Source organism: Gadus chalcogrammus, chromosome 3 (genome assembly GCF_026213295.1).
Source record: "Gadus chalcogrammus isolate NIFS_2021 chromosome 3, NIFS_Gcha_1.0, whole genome shotgun sequence".
NCBI classification, from domain to species: Eukaryota; Metazoa; Chordata; class Actinopteri; order Gadiformes; family Gadidae; genus Gadus; species Gadus chalcogrammus.
In genome coordinates, this window is record NC_079414.1 from 18,482,480 (window position 1) to 18,499,629 (window position 17,150).

The window sequence follows — 17,150 nt, forward strand, 5'->3', positions numbered from 1 at the left end:
AAGGTTTCTATCAGCGGCTCTGTGACACAGAAGAGTCACGCCGTGACTGGTGGCGCACGGCCAACGTGCAACTTTGATGGTTAGCATGCAGTCGCGGGCACTCTGCGAGATGGCATCTGTGAGATCAGGCCAGCACTGCCAACATCTCAGCACACAACAGATTGTCAATGTTATCGCCCCCTGACGCGCTGAGTCTATATCGGTCTCTTAAGCAGACTCACCACCGGCTCGACATCCTTTCAAAAGCACCCCGCGGACGGCCCTCGCGGCAGAGAGGGATCCGGCGGGCATAGGTTTAACCATCACTCGAATACCTCTCCCCACCTCTCCACCCGCTCTTCCAGCAGCACCCTGCTTGGCTTTGTGCACCCACCTCCCCCTGGTGTCTGGTATGCAGGTGTCTAATCTGGCTGATCCCATTGTTCCCCTTGTTTGGCCATGGTAGGAGCCCCTCGCCAGTTTTGGGACCCGGAGCTGGCATTCCTAACGGCTCTTGATAATCCTCAGTCGGAAGTGTGCTAGACGAATGCCGGGTGTTGATAAAACATGACCCCGACGGAATTTTACAGTTTGAGGACAGGACTCGACACCACAAAGGACACGATGTTCTTTTGTCGTGAGCAAAAAAAAAGAATGAAAAGCTGCCCTTCTGTGGCGCATCGTTGAACTTTTTGTGGGCGTTGCTCTGGAACATATGCATTTATAGTGTAATATTGAGGGTCGTCGTTTGATTCACACATTGTAAACAGAAATCATACTCATCATACATGGCATCACAACCCTCCTTGTATCTTAATGTTATCTGTGATTTTCTAGCAGTTCTCATCTGCGTGTGTTTAAGGTCATGCTGCCATGTGAAAATATGACACAGGAGATTTGAAGGTCGAAGTTGGCTTTTGCAACAGTTGGTGTTGTGTCTGTTCTATCTTATTTTCTTGTTAACAACTTTGAAAGAAAAGTATTTTAATTCATTAATTATGTCTTACTTCTGATCTTGGATATTTTTCGATCTTAGGTTTCTTTAACAATCATTTGTAAACGATGGAATGATAAATCCCATGTTTGTACCCAAGCCGATCCTCCTTCAGACCCTAACGTGATTTTCTCCCATGACGTCCCATTAGGTGCTGGTCCGCGTCATCGACACCAACAACCACCGGCCCCAGTTCTCCCAGCAGCGCTACAACGTCAGCGTGGCCGAGGACACGCCGGCCGACACCGAGGTCCTGAGGATCGCCGCCTCCGACGAAGACGAGAAGAACAAGCTGACCTTCACCCTGCTGAGTAGCACGGACCCCTTTAGCCTCAAGAAGTTCCGCCTGGACCCCGGGACGGGTGTCCTGTACACGGCCGAGGCACTGGACCACGAGACCATGCGCCAGCACACCCTCACCGTCATGGTACGCTGACGACAGGGCCACAGTGCTCCCATTTTGTTGACCGGCTTTGAGTCGGTCCGATTTATGTGTTCTTTCATCTGTTTCTGTGTTTTCTGCATTTAGGACTCTGCATGTGTTGCTTGAGATTAAGGTGACAACAACAAATGTGGTTGCCCCAGCCTATAGTGAAATAGTCTATGATATCCTCCATTTGTGTTTAAGTACTAGTTGTAAAAGATAGTTCCATAATTTATTTTTATTTTTTTGAGCATAACGAGAGTATTTCTTGATCTATGGACTTAATTGAACGGATTTGGAAACGGAATTCTTGGATTTAGTTCTTTGGATTTGGATTTTTGGATTAAAGGACTTTGCTGACCCGGTCCTAATACAGCTCATCTATGCATGTGTAAATTAGCTTTCCGGTTAAATTGGAAAATGTAACTACAAGTTTAATGTTCTCCATTTAAACATATCACATTCCCAAGTCTGCCTCTCCGTTTGGTTTACGTCCTGTCACTTCTTCTGATAAATGTGCATTCACACCTCTCATGACCAGGTGCGTGACCAGGACATCCCAGTCAAGAGGAACCTGGTGCGAGTGGTCATCAACGTGGTGGACACCAACGACAACGCTCCATGGTTCGTGGATGCCCCGTACTCCGGTCGCGTCTTTGAGTCGGCTGCGATTGGCTCAGCCGTGCTTCAGGTCACCGCTCTGGACAAAGACCAAGGCCGAAACGCTGAGATTGTCTACAGCATCGAGTCAGGTAAATGTCATTGATGATATCATTTGGTGTTTCAGGCGTAGAACAGATTTTTACAGAGAAACTGGTTTCAGCAAAACGGGAGTTATTTTAATTTGAGGATTCTTTCTTCTGCTGAGCCTGGATCACGAATGTTTTACAGTGGAGGAGGTTGCTGGTAGCTTTGTCGGAATACATCTAAATACGTGGGCGCCACAGAGCATCTTCATAAGTTCCCACCATTGTTGTCTCTGCCAATAGACTCCGTTCGAGGGAGGGAAATTCAGTGATTCTCCAGTCCTTTGTTTGATGCAAACATTTTTGAGATTGTTAAAATGGTTCAAGCCAATGGATTTGTTGGTAGTGTTCCTTTGAGACAATTTGAATAACGCAAGACGACTACTTGTTGTATAATTTAAATAAAATGTAGAGTTCTTTTCTGCCAAAGCCCTTTGAGAACAACAATTGGAGGCTACTTAGATGTGCTCAGTACATGAAAAACAAAGCATGTCAGTCTGAAACTTGGAAAATGGGCACACTAATTAATTAATTTGTTTTTTGTTTTGTTTTACAGGAAATGTTGCAAACACATTTGCTATGGATCCAGTCCTGGGGACCATCACAGTAGCCAAGGAACTTGACCGCAGCAAGAAGAATCACTTTGAGCTCATTGTCAAGGCATCTGATAGAGGAACATCTCCCCTGTCCACCACAGCAGCAGTGCTCATTTTGGTCACAGTATCTGACAACGCTGCTCCGAAATTCACTGAAAAAGATTTTTCAGCAGAGGTCAGTGAATCCGCCCATCCCGGAAGCTTTGTGTGCTTGGTGACGGCCACCAGTCAATCATCAGTGTTTTATCAGATCAAAGCTGGCAACATCAACAACGCATTTGACATTAACCCAAACTCTGGAGTGGTTGTCATCCAGAGAGTTTTGGACTACGAAACGACGCCTGAATACAAGCTTATCATACAAGCCACAAACATGGCCGGGCTCGCCAGCAACACAACTATGCTAATTCATCTGAAGGATGAGAATGACAATGCCCCTTTGTTCCTCCAAAGGGAGTTCACGGGCATGATCAGTGAGTCAGCAGGCGTCAGCAGTGTCGTTCTGACCCTTGAGAGCACTCCGTTGGTTATCCGTGCCTCCGATGCTGATGGCGACCACAATGCAATGCTTGTCTATCAGATCGTGGAGCCATTTGCCCTCAATTATTTTGCCATTGATTCCAACACGGGTGCTATCCGAACAATCACAACCTTGGACTACGAGCAGAGGCAGGTTTTCCGTTTTACTGTCCAGGTACATGACCTTGGAATGCCACGTCTGTTTTCTGAGGCAGCGGCCAACGTGACTGTGAATATCATCAATGTCAATGACTGCCCGCCACTCTTGAGCCAAGAAGTATACGAGGCAAATGTCCTACTACCAACGTACAAAGGTGTAGAGGTCATCCAGGTCAACGCCAACGACTCTGACGCAAACGCACAGTTCCTCTTTTCCATTTCCGAGGGTAACATTGGCGACAAATTCAAGATGGATCCGAGTAGCGGTGTGATTGCCATTCAGAACGTCACACAGTTGAGAAGCAGGTATGAGTTGAAAGTAAGGGTTTCAGATGGCAGGTTTGCCAATACCGCCACGGTGAAAATCAATGTCAAGGAAAACAAAGAGCCCAGATTGAAATTCACAAGGGAATCCTACAAGGCCTTTGTTCAAGAGAACTCTTCCGAGAGGAAAACTGTGGCTGTCATCGCCGCAGTTGGAAACCAGGTGAACGAGCCCTTGTTTTACACCATTCTAAATCCAGACAAGAGGTTCCAAGTCAGCCACACGTCTGGGGTTCTATCAACCACCGGGATTCCATTTGACCGCGAGGAGCAGGACAGTTTTGACATCATAGTGGAGGTCACCAGACATGACCAACCGGAAGACGTGGCACACGTTCTGGTTGCCGTCAAGGTGGAGGATGAGAATGACAACACACCCATGTTCATGAACCTGCCCTATCACGCTCTGGTCCAAATGGACGCAGAAGAAGGACACGCCATCCGCCAGGTCACAGCAGTGGACAAGGACCTGGGGAAGAATGCCGATGTCTACTTCCACCTCAAGGAACACCAGGAGCACTTCCAAATCAGCCCCTCTGGAGAGATCTCTCTGAAGATGAAATTGGACTCAGAGTCATTGAAAACATATTCCGTCGTTGTTGTTGCCAAAGACAGCGGTGACCCATCTCGCTCATCTGAAGTAGAAGTCCCCATCACTGTGGTCGACAAAGCAACACCCGTGTTTGAGAAGACTTTCTATAGTGTTGAAATCCCTGAGAACATCCCAGAACATACACCTGTGGTTCACGTTCAAGCCAATGACTCTGAAGGCCCTCGCATCGTCTACACTATATCCGAAGGGGACCCTTTCAAACAGTTTTCAGTTGATTTCAACACAGGGGTTTTGCATGTGATCCAGCCATTAGATTTTGAGTCGCATCCAGCCTATAGGTTGAGTTTGCGGGCCACAGACTCTCTCACCGGAGCACATTCTGAAGTGTTTGTCGACATTATACTGGAGGATATAAACGACAATGCCCCAGAGTTTTTATCAAAGTCATACTATGCCAACATCTCGGAAGCCTCTGTCATCGGCTCATCGGTTTTGAAGGTGGCTGCGAAGGATTTAGATACAGGAAACAACCAAGAAATCACATACCAGCTTGTTGAGGAAAAGGGAAAGAGTTCAGATTACTTCACTATCGATCGTACCACCGGAATTATCAGGACCGCCCAAATGCTTGATCACGAGGAAACCCCAAACCTCAAATTAACGGTTCGTGCCATTGATGGAGGAATTCCAGCCCTCTCAAGTGATGTCACGGTTGCCATAGATGTCATTGACCTGAACGACAATGCTCCAGTCTTCACCAAGACACTTTACGAAGTGACAGTCAATGAATTGGCGCAACGGGGTCATTTCATCACCCAAGTCCAGGCTTCAGATGCTGACAGCTCTGATTCCGAGAAACTGTCATTCTATATTGTTTCTGGAAACGAAGACCAAAGCTTTGCCATGGACAAACACACAGGGGCCATCATTATATCAAACCATCGGAGACCACATATGCTTCCTCTGTACAATCTAACTGTGTCTGTGTCCGACGGTGTGTTTAGAAGCACGGCATTTGTTCAAGTGACTATCATTGGGGCAAACTTCCATAATCCAACCTTCCCTCAGGTGGACTATGTGGTCGAGCTTGTGGAGAATTCACCTGTTGGAACCTTGGTAATGGAGGCAAAAGCAACCGACGATGACGAAGGCATCTACGGGGCCATTACATACCACATTGTGAATGAATTCGCAAGAGACAAGTTTTCAGTCAGTGAAAATGGAGAGATCTTTACACTTGAGAGCCTTGACCGTGAGAATGCCGTTGAAAAGGTTATCCCAATTTCTCTAATAGCACAAGATGGAGGTGGAAAAGTTGGCTTTTGCGTTATCAACGTTATCCTGACCGATGTCAACGATAACACCCCGCAGTTCAGAGCAGCCGAGTACAAAGCCACGATTGCATCTGACGCCCCGCGAGGAACATCAGTGACCAGGATCGCTGCCTCGGACATTGATGAAGGAAGCAACGCAGACATATATTATGCGATTGAAGCAGATGTGGAAAGTGTGGAAGAGAACTTTGAAATCCACCCTTCCACCGGGGTCATTGTTACTAAAGAGAGCCTGATCGGACTTGAAGGTGAACTTTATGCGTTCTTTGTCAGTGCAAAGGATGCCGGCAATACACCCAGGCAGTCTGTCATACAAGTATACATTAGGATTGTTTCTCCTGAAGTGCCGGTCCCCAAATTTGTGGAACCAAATTACCGTTTCACGATTTCTGAAGATTTGCTCATTGGCACGGAGATTGATGTCATCCAAGCAGAGAGTGTCCAACCGGTGTCCTACATCCTCCTTACAGGCAACACTCCAGAAAGTAACAGAGATGAGGTGTTTGTTGTCGATCCAGACAGTGGGGCCCTGAAGCTGGAGAAGGCCCTTGACCACGAGACCACCAAATGGTATCAGCTCACCCTGCTGGCCCAGAGCAAACACGAGAACCTCGAGGTAGTGGCGTCAGTGCACATCAACATCCAAGTCAAAGACCTCAACGACAACAAGCCCGTCTTTGAGTCAGACCCTTACGAGGCCGTCGTCGTGGAGAACCTCCCGGGCGGCACGTCTGTGATCCAGGTCCGAGCCACTGACCTCGACACCGGTGCCAACGGCCAAGTGGTCTACAGCCTGGACTCTGAACAGAGCTCCCAGGAGATCGCCGAGCTGTTTGCTGTCAACACCGAAACGGGATGGTTGACGACGTTGAAGGAACTGGACCGCGAGAAGATCAGCAAGTACACGATCAGTGTCCTGGCCATGGACAGAGGCGACAAGGTCCAGCACGTCACCGACGCTAAGGTTGTGGTGACGGTGGCCGACGTGAACGACAACCCGCCCCGCTTCACGGCGGAGATCTACAAGGGGACAGTCAGCGAGGACGACCCTCCCCCAAGCGGAGTCATTGCCATTCTGAGCACCACGGATGCTGATTCAGAGGAAATCAATCGACGAGTCAATTACTTCATTACTGGTAAGCATTTTCTTTTCTCATTATGAATATCATTATTATAAGAGGATTTAAATAATCAGGAGCCTGCTTACTATTTGTGACGATAATCAAGGATTAATGGGAAACTGTTCAGATGTTCAGAGACCTTCTCATTTTATGATCATATCTGGTCTTTATTATTTTAAACAACATTATACATTCGGCAAGAATAAGAATCCTTTTCTCTGTGTATTCATCTGTTGAGGTGCCACACAGATCTTTATTTCACAAAAATGCAGCCTCTAATCACTTTCAAATTAATTGAATGCATTTCCTCGAGTGCTAATTAGTAGTTGTCAATCAAACACACACACGCTCAATGTTTAAATCCCCACAGACCATTTGCTAGCGTGTCTTGTGCTTCCCTAGGAACATTCAAGATGCATTGAGCTCTGATCATAAAGACCATGTTTAGTGCTGTGTGTATCTAATTTGGACCGCCTTCCTCAGCACAATTGACTCCATACTATCTTTTGCCATGGAGACCCAACGTTCCGTTCAGTCAACGATCAATGATGCGCCGTGTGTTTATGTAACGCACGGAGCCGGCAATCCACGATTTCTAAAAGGGAGAGAAAGTCGATGTAGCTGTAACACTTAATAACCATCCAAAAACATCTGGTGGCTGCCAGCCCGGCTCTCGGTATCAGCCAACACATGGATGTCGGCCAAAAATGGTGTACGGCAACATCAGGGGAGTGTTCCGCTTGATTATTTGTATGCTGGGTGAACAGGAAAAGCTCAAATCTGATCACAAGAGGTCATGGCGAGGCGTTTATAATTCAAAGTGCAGCTGCACTCTTCTAAGACCGTCAGATATATCTGAATTACATTGCATTGACACGCATTGAGTCCTTCAGTGGACATATTATTCACAGCCCCTCACAAGGCTGAGGCTGAGAACAATCAAAGCATACGATAAGAATTGGTGCAACCGCAAAAAGGTCTTGCACAACCCGGTTTAAAAGAAACCAACCTTCTCAGAACCAAGTTCTGAGAAGCAATTTCATTTATTGTAAGGGATGACGGCATAATGATTACGTCTCAGAGGTACAGAGATAGTGCATCTCAACAAAGAGAGGTCACCATAAAACTAAATTCAGCAGTTACAACAGCAGATATATGAGCTAAAAAGCCCTAAAGTGTATAAGTCAGATGCAATTCACTCTACCGGGTGAGTAAGGGCCCATGGGACATGACTCAGAAACATTTTATACCTCTATTTCATACCAGACAGTAACCAGCAAGGACAACAACATCTCAGCAGATCTCAGACTTGAGTCTGATACGCGCTTGTTTATTTTCATCCCGCTGAATCGAGTTGGATGAGTGAACCCAATTTTTCAGCTAAAACGAAACAAATTCTAATTCGGGGGTCTTTTCTTTCCTTCCATCTCGGGCAGGAGGGGACCCGCTCGGACAATTTGCCATCGAGCACATCCAGAACGAGTGGAAGGTCTCTGTCAGGAAGCCCTTGGACCGGGAGAAGAAGGACAATTACCTGCTAAACATTACCGCCACTGATGGCATTTTCGCTGCCAAGGCAGTTGTAGAGGTCAAGGTCCTGGACGCCAACGACAACAGCCCTGTCTGCGAGAAGGTGAGCCCAGACTATTAACCAGCACGTCGCTACCTGTTAGACACTTCGAATGCATTTAACTGCTAATGCATTGTGATGCTGCAGACTGAATTATGGCTTAAATGCATTTAATGGCGTTCCATTTCATTTTATTTTCATTTTATTTTCTTATAGATGATGTCAAGCGCCATTAACTTAGATTAAAGCTGAACTTCCTTAAACACATTGGAGCTGTCCACGTGTTAAGTCAACTTGACGTATGTGTAACGTCTGCTGTATTTTGCTGTATCTGTTGCCCCAGTCTCTCTACACTGAGCGTGTACCAGAAGACTCCCCGGCTGGGAGACTCATCTTGCAGGTCTCTGCAACGGATGCTGACATTCGCTCAAACGCTCAAATCTCCTATGAGCTCCAGGGGGCCGGTGCAGAGTTGTTCACCATTGATGCTGATACAGGTGTGTGTGTGTGTGTGTGTGTGTGTGTGTGTGTGTGTGTGTGTGTGTGTGTGTGTGTGTGTGTGTGTGTGTGTGTGTGTGTGTGTGTGTGTGTGTGTGTGTGTGTGTGTGTGTGTGTGTGCGTGTGTGTGTGCCTATGTGCCTGTGTGCCTGTGTGTGTTGCGGCAGTCTAAACCGTTAAGGATCACGGTTAGTCAATTGGAAATGTCAGTGGAAAAAGTTGTCAAGTCATATTATGGGCTGTTTTCTTTTTTTCTGTCCATTAATAATGTCTTCCTGGCGAGTGTTCAGACATGGGGAATGTTTATAATGTCAAGTGTGCATATTTTGCACTTATTTTTCCCTTTAACTTTATGTTAGAAAATTGCCGGGCTTTGAACTGAAAGCCGTAAACATATCAGTGATCCTAGCAAGAATTTACGACATCATTCACACTTTAGATTTACGACAGATGCTGCCCAACTTATATTATTTATTAATTATTAATGATTATTATTATTCCTTGTAGTTGTCTGAGCGTGGCACAATTATCAGATATACTCCCAATAGTCTAGATGTTTCTTCTGAGTCGCTATTATTTACAAATCTCTTCCCAAAGGTTTGGATACATCGCTTCCCTGCAGGACAAACTCAGCTTTAGATTAAAGTCATTCGCTAGTTTACTACTTGCATGAACATAATCCCCCCCCTACCCCCCAAAAAAACATAAATCAACCAAACAATTTGAAAAGAGTTAAGGAAGCCCTGTGGCATGGCTCCGCCAGCGCCGCGGCATTAAGCGCCCTTTGACAGCGGAATCCTCCCGCTGCCCGGCACTAAACGCTGAGGAGAGGCTGAGGTGGCCATCCGACAGCATCCGGCCAGCCTCCGCATTCTGCTGCTAGCCACCAAAGCATCTGCTTCTGGCACCAGGGCTACTGCTGCTAGCCACCAATGCTACTGCTGCTAGCACTAGGGCTACTGCTTCTAGCACCAGGGCTACTACTGCTGCTAGCACCAGGGCTACTGCTTCTAGCACCACGGCTACTACTGCTGCTAGCACCAGGGCTACTGCTTCTAGCACCAGGGCTACTACTGCTGCTAGCACCAGGGCTACTGCTTCTAGCACCAGGGCTACTACTGCTGCTAGCCACATGTGCAACTGCTGCTAGTAGCAGTGTGTCTGCTTCTAGCGCCAAGGCTACTGCTGCTAGGCTAGCCACCAGTGCTACTGCTTCTAGCACAAGTGCTACTGCTGCTAGCAAAAGTGATACTGCTGCTAGCACCACTGCCGCTGTGGAGGGGAACACGCAGAAGAGGATATTTTCTTCTTCTCATCGTCCCCCCCGCCCCCCTCTCCCCCACATGCCGACACTAATCAGGATTGGGTCATGTGAAGCGGGTTGTTATTTTACGTTGCCAGACGTTCATCCCAGGACACACGCACACAATCTGCCCTCCGCTGCCAAGCCCCTTCCACATGGTTTCCCTCATCATTCCCCCCCCACCTGCCATTACTTATTTATGACTCCCTTCCCCATTTCTAGAGGCCCTCAGTTGTTTGGGTGTGGGTGTTGTTTTTTGTGAGATTTAGAAAGGAGGTGTGTAAGAACTTCAACGGTCTGTTTCCTCGATGAACTTACATGTTTTCCATTATTCACGAGTGTATGTCTCCCTCTGTCATACCTGCTCTACTGAGGGCGGATAGTGTGCAATTATAGCAGCTTTAAGAGTTCGCCGTTCAAAACTAGAGGGAATAGATGAGCTACTTTAAGTCTTTTGACTTTTTCTTTTTGTTACCGGACCACCTTCGGGAAGTGTGTGTGTGCGTGTGCCTGTTTGTACATGTGTGTGTGTGTGTGTGTGTGTGTGTGTGTGTGTGTGTGTGTGTGTGTGTGTGTGTGTGTGTGTGTGTGTGTGTGTGTGTGTGTGTGTGTGTGTGTGTCTGTCTGTCTCTATGTTTGCATGTGTGTGTGTGTGTGTGTGTCTGTCTGTGTCTGTGTGTGTGTTTGCGTGTATGTCTGTGTGTGTGTTTGCGTGCGTGTGTGTGTGGTTGAGGAACTTGCGTCTCGCCTACACTTCCTAACTATCTGCCCTCCGTCTGCGTCCGCAGGAGAGCTGAAGACCTCCCAGCCGCTGGACCGCGAGGATCGGGACGAGCACCGGTTCCGCGTGCGCGCACTCGACGGCGGCGGGCGCTACTGCGAGGCCGACGTCCACCTTGCCGTGGACGACGCCAACGACAACCCGCCGCGCTTCACCTCCGACCCCTACGCCGTCACCGTGTTCGAGAACACCGAGACGGGCACCTTTGTGGCCAAGCTCCTCGCCAGCGACCTCGACACCGGTGAGCCGTTTTGGAAACCTTGTGTCCTCTTTCCTCGTTTCCTCTGTCCTTATCTCACTCGCTTATTTATTACCCCGTTATCGCCGCCTTCTCATGGATCACCTCCTCATCGATTTATCATATTTATTGCTTTTGTCCCCCCCATTATTGCCTGATATAATCCTAATGGAGAATCTTTTCTTATTAAAATGTTCAAATATTTGATCCATGCCGTCCAAACAAGCAAGCTTCGGAGAATCCTATTATGTATTATATTTGGGTGTATTATAGATGCTTACTTAACTTACCTTCGCCAAAGTACGAAAAAGAAAGAGGAAAAGAACACGTCCCTGACACAAGACTTCAATTGGTCCTTCATTATGCAGTGTCAACAAAACATTCGTCTCCACTCCACAAAACTCCTTTGCTCCGCCGCTGTCTTCATGAATATCATGCATATTTCATGATCTATAGCAAGCAGGGATGTTTCCCGAGCTGAGTTACTTATTTCTAAATGAACAAATAATGGGTTCAAACCCAACCAGGAATATTTCTGAATAGTGGGTCTTTTTTGCAGGCATCAGCGTCGTTATTGGTTGTTATGCGCTTGCCTGCCGTACCAGACATGGGCAGCCATTTCCTGTTTACATTCAGGTTTTTAGACCTACACAAGCCAACAAAATGAGAAATGAACAATTCATCAAAATGACAGCACCTAATGACGGAACAAAGAGAGAAAAGCGTCGGTTAAAGAGCCGTCCCTCCTGGCTTTCCAGCTGAATAACAATATCGGAATGCAGATACAAACACTTTTGCAACAGTGACTGCATGCTGCTATCCAACGGTTGAACAGTAGAGATTTTGAATCAATATAAATATGTTTTGTACTGTGAAACGTAGCGGGATTGGGAGAGTGGAAGGCTTGTTTTCAAATTGTATAAATGACAGAAAATATAGAATGCAGGTGATTGTCGGTAACATGTTTTTACCAATTTGGACTGTTGAATCTCGGGAACTGTATAATCTGTTTTTTTAACTTGGATATTCTGTCACATTGGATGCACTCCCACTTTTAAAATATGCAATCGCTTCACTCTGATACATTTTGAACCATCTGGGCAATCTTGGTAATAAAATGGAATTGGCCCAGTGCCAGGCCCATTTTCAGTTTGGTTTTCAGCAAAACACAAAAAATTTATTATCTTATTGTTTGGTCGTGGCTCACTGATTTCCAAAGTTTACACTTGGAAGAGATCTCCTATCGTCGCCAGCTGCAGACGTGACACAGGTGGAGGTTGTTCATACCAGTGGCTCAGCCAAGCATGGAAGTTTTAATAGCACATTATCAAGGTTTATCTGTTTGGGGGCAGATGGTCATCTTCAGGGAGCGGGGAAGGTGGACATCCCAACAGTCATGGTGTCAGCACAATTCCAAATTGTGGGAGTGTGTTTTTGTGTGTGTGTGTGTGTGTGTGTGTGTGTGTGTGTGTGTGTGTGTGTGTGTGTGTGTGTGTGTGTGTGTGTGTGTGTGTGTGTGTGTGTGTGTGTGTGTGTGTGTGTGTGTGTGGTGCCACACAATTGGTCCTTCAGGTTCCATCAACAGCCCTGCCCCTTGAATTAGAAACTCCCATTTCATTTGTCGAGATTTGTAATCTTTCTCAGATATCCTCTGGATCTTTGATCGCCTGGTGGAAAGCCAGGAGCTCCTGAGTGTGTATTCGGAGCTGCTTGAGTACCTCACCTCCGGCCATTTCTCCAGCACTTTCTACTGTTTCCCCCCCCCCCCCCTCCCCTCCGTTCCCACTGCTATTATCCAAACCTCTCGGTGGTCTTGGTGGACTTCCAATTGCTCCTTCAGTTAACCTGCTCTGGACATCGTCTCCTACTCAACCGTGTCCTGCTCCTTCTTGACTGCCTCACTCTCTTGCCTCCCGCTACTCCCCCCCCCCCCCCATTTAGCCCACCACCACCTCCACCCTTCTCCTCCCAGACGACAGCTTGGCAGAATGAATGAGACGGTAGAATGAGGTTTGGCGGGCTAGGGATTGTAAGAAGCGGGGCAGGGCGGGGAGAGAGGGGTTGTCCTGGGAAGGCGTTCACTCCCTGTAGGTTTGCCTGTACAGAATTTGCCTCTTGTTCTGAGCATGTGAGAACAATGATGAGGGTGCTTGTGGTTCTAATAAGGGGTCCAGAGAGGCAAAGAGATGTCTCCTTTGCTTTTTGCCAAGGGCGGTTTTAATTTAGAGGTGCTTGCGACAGCAAATGGGAAAAATAATGATCTTTATTTGAATATCTTTTCAAGTAGATATTGACAATGATCTGTGAAACCCTGTTCTTTGTCCTGCCAGAGAGAAAATAGTCTGAATGTAATTAGTTCTTACTTTTCATGGTGTCTTTGTGCGTGTGTGTGATTGTGTGTGTGTGTCTCTGTGTGTCTGCGTGTGTGTGTGCTCTCTAAAACAGCATCAACTAAGTCCTCATTTGGTTGCATTTGGTTTCACTCTCCTGCTCCACAGTCTTCACAAAGTCTGGGCTGGTAGCCTTGATATGTGGGGACATTTTAGCACCTACACACTTCCTTTAACTCTACCTCTACCTTTTAGGTAGTTGCTTCGTTTTTCTTCTGTGTGATTTATGCATTTTCTCCATCTGTCCTTTTTAAATTATTCAAATGCATCCTATACGCAGGAGATCCAAGTTTGTCAGTTTATTTTCACTGCTCTTAGAAGTATGCATATGCTGTGTGTTTGCTTGTTTATGTACCTGTGTGTGTGTGTGTGTGTGTGTGTGTGTGTGTGTGTGTGTGTGTGTGTGTGTGTGTGTGTGTTAGGGCTTTGACTTTTGCCCAAAAATCATGTTCGAAGTTTGTTTGTTTATTAATATTAATATTAGAATATATTCGAATATTTATTAATAATATTTTGACCATTAAATGCCTTCAGTAAGACCTGGATTGGACTTTGCGAGCTTTGTTTACCGGTGTTGCTATGGTTACCGGTCTTGCGCGTTCCAACTGTTTATTAGGTTTCTAATAAATCGCTGTCTAATCAATACTTCATTCACTGCCACTTCCGTGTTCATTACAATATTATGAATAGACTGCGTCGGGTTCTCCGACGTCTCTCCCTCTTGGCCTGCCCATAACAGGTTTGAATATTAAGTGCTGCCAAATATTCGTTCGAATTTTGATGAATTTTTTGATACTCATTATATTATATTCGAATAACGAAGTTCCGAGTCAAAGCCCTAGTGTGTGTGTGTGCGTGTGTGTGTGTGTGTGTGTGTGTGTGTGTGTGTGTGTGTGTGTGTGTGTGTGTGTGTGTGTGTGTGTGTGTGTGTGTGTGTGTGTGTGTGTGTGTGCATGTATGTCTGGCCGCTGAGGTCCTCGCGGTGGATATTAGAACATAATCCAGTATGTTTATTAGTGCTAGTGAATAGGGGGCTGACAAAAGCCACCCATAGGCAATTGCCTCAAGAGTTATGTGGTGTGGAAATAGTAAATGGGCCGCATTCACAGCCCCGATCACCACCATCCTCTCCGGCTTCTGATAATGAGTTTTTTGTGGGGAAAGGACATACTCGCCTGATAAATGGGAATATAATGGCATATTCCAAACGGAGGGCCACCTGGAAAACACCGCTCCGATTATTGTCGTGATCCGTCTCTGTCTGGTTCCTGCGAGTGTGAAGCCGATGGGAGGGGATGAGTTATGGAGAACGTGCCCTGACCTTGCTAATGAAGGGATTTTTGGCGGGGGAAACAGATAGCGAGGAGGCAAGATGTAAGTTAGGAATTATTTACAGAGACTGTGTCAGTTATTCTTTGTTCTACTGTTCCTTAGCCAAGAGTTGCCTGATGAATCAGCACCTTTAGGTCGGCTAACGATCTAGCCGACCCGGGCTCGATTCCTACCTGCGCCACTGTCCGCACTTGCATCATGACGTTCCCGCTCTCTTTCAACCCACTATCCCGTCCGTCTTCACTGTCCCGTCTATAAACATTTGACGATAAAACAACTATTCGGGGTGCCCTAAATATTTGGCCTGTTAAACCCTTTGAAACTCTAATGGTGATTAAGGGCTATACAAATTCAATTCAATTCAATTTAATTTAAATCAATGCGTTTTTTAGTTTTTGTTTTTTGACACTAACTATTCGTTTTTTCTTCTCCTCCTTCTCCCACATTCCCGGCGTTCCAGGCCTGAACAGCGACATCCTCTACTCCCTGGCCGACTCGGCCGACGGCCACTTCTCCATCGACGAGCGCACGGGCGTGGTCAGCCTGGAGAAGGTGCTGGACCGCGAGGTGCAGGCGGTGTACGAGCTGCGGGCGCGCGCCGCCGACCAGGGCTCTCCGCGGCGCCTCTCGGCGCTGTGCACGGTGGTGGTGTCCGTGCTGGACATCAACGACAACCCGCCCGTCTTCGAGCACCGCGAGTACGTGGCCACGCTGGCGGAGGACGTGGCGGCGGGCACCCAGGTGCTCCGCGTGCAGGCGTCCAGCCGGGACGCCGACGCCGCCGGGCAGATCTCCTACGGCATCATCAGCGGCAACGAGCACGGCATGTTCAGCGTGGATCCGCTCTCAGGTGGGTTAGGCTGTGTGCGTGTGTGTGTGTGTGTGTGTGCGCGTGTGTGTCTGTGTGTGCGCGTGTGTGCACTTAAGGGCTTGTACATCGGAATGCGTCATGGGATTTCTCTTTGCCGATACCCTGCCATTTTGGGATGAGAGAGAGTTGTTGTTTTTTTTTCCGTTGTTTTGCCATGTCTTGCATGAGAAATGCAGTTCCAAACTGCAGACAATTATTTCTCGATTAATTACTGAACAACGTCCCAAACCCCCATTACTACCCATAACATTCCTATGCCCCTGATCTTACGAATCGGAGACGGTCATTGCCGATTTGTCGTCACAATGTACAAGCCCTACAGAACAAAATCAACTGGGTCCTCATTTTAACTCGCACACCTCCCCACCTCCCTCCCAGGCGACATCTTTGTGATCGAGGCCCTGGACTACGAGGCGTCCCACGAGTACTACCTGACGGTGGAGGCCACGGACGGGGGCTCGCCCCCGCTCAGCGACATGGCCACCGTCAACATCAACCTGACGGACGTCAACGACAACAGCCCCGTCTTCAGCCAGGAGACCTACATGGCGGTCGTGAGCGAGGACGCCGAGCCCGGCAAGGCGGTGGTGACGGTAAGAGAGAGAGAGACGGCTGAAGGAACACATGCAGGAGCTAAGTGTCGGTTGATTAGCTGGAGGAAAGGTGTGTGTGACTGTTAACGCCGATAACGGCCCACCGGTAATATATAGCTGGATCAGCCCGAACCATGACCCCTGAATACTTGTTACTTTGAAAACTATAGGAGGAGATAAAGTTAAACAAGAAGCGAAACCACTTAAAATAACGCTTAGATCATGGTTTAACCCAAAGATGTCAACATTGTGTTTTTCACACTTATAAAGCACTTCCTCAATGTGGAAAACGTTCCCAGGTATTCCGGTTGTTTCTCCCAGAGAAATAACCTTATGGCGACCTCTCCTGCCTCCCAGTACCAGTTCCACTCCAGCTCCACATATTCCCTCATTTATTGCTTCAGTGTCTCAGCCTCTCTGTTGATTGTTTATTCTCACTCTATCGCGTGCCGGCACCTGTTGGCAAATCACCATATGGCGGCACAGCTAAATTAGGACTGCTGCTCTTCATGCCTCATGCACTCTAGCTTATGCCAGCGCGCGCACACTCATACCCTCGAACGCTGTGCACTGGCACACGCACACAGAGTTAATTAAAGGGAGTAGACTCTTTATACCCTCCGACTTGATAAGGGGTTTTTATTATTCTTTGTTCTTTCTCTTACCTTCTATATGCAAAACATTTATCCGCATTCCTCCTTGCTCCTCCAACTTACTTATCAGTCTCAAATGCCCTCCTACCCCCCACCCTCCCTTCCATTCCCCTGACCGAATAACCCCTATTTATCAGGATACTGTGTGCATCTAATGAACCTAAATATAAGA

General features: G+C 47.3%; 1 protein-coding gene across 5 annotated transcripts in view; it reads left to right on the top strand.

Annotated features, from left to right (window-relative positions):
- The window catches only part of fat1a (FAT atypical cadherin 1a), a 72,770-nt gene that overhangs the window by 40,008 nt on the left and 15,612 nt on the right, over positions 1-17,150 (top strand). For all 5 annotated transcript variants that reach the window (XM_056586418.1, XM_056586421.1, XM_056586420.1 and 2 more), the window contains exons 8-15: positions 1,125-1,400; positions 1,939-2,149; positions 2,700-6,764; positions 8,186-8,382; positions 8,663-8,816; positions 10,909-11,142; positions 15,322-15,711; positions 16,111-16,325. In XM_056586418.1, coding sequence (XP_056442393.1) covers positions 1,125-1,400; positions 1,939-2,149; positions 2,700-6,764; positions 8,186-8,382; positions 8,663-8,816; positions 10,909-11,142; positions 15,322-15,711; positions 16,111-16,325 — 5,742 coding nt within the window. The remainder of the gene's footprint in view (positions 1-1,124; positions 1,401-1,938; positions 2,150-2,699; positions 6,765-8,185; positions 8,383-8,662; positions 8,817-10,908; positions 11,143-15,321; positions 15,712-16,110; positions 16,326-17,150) is intronic.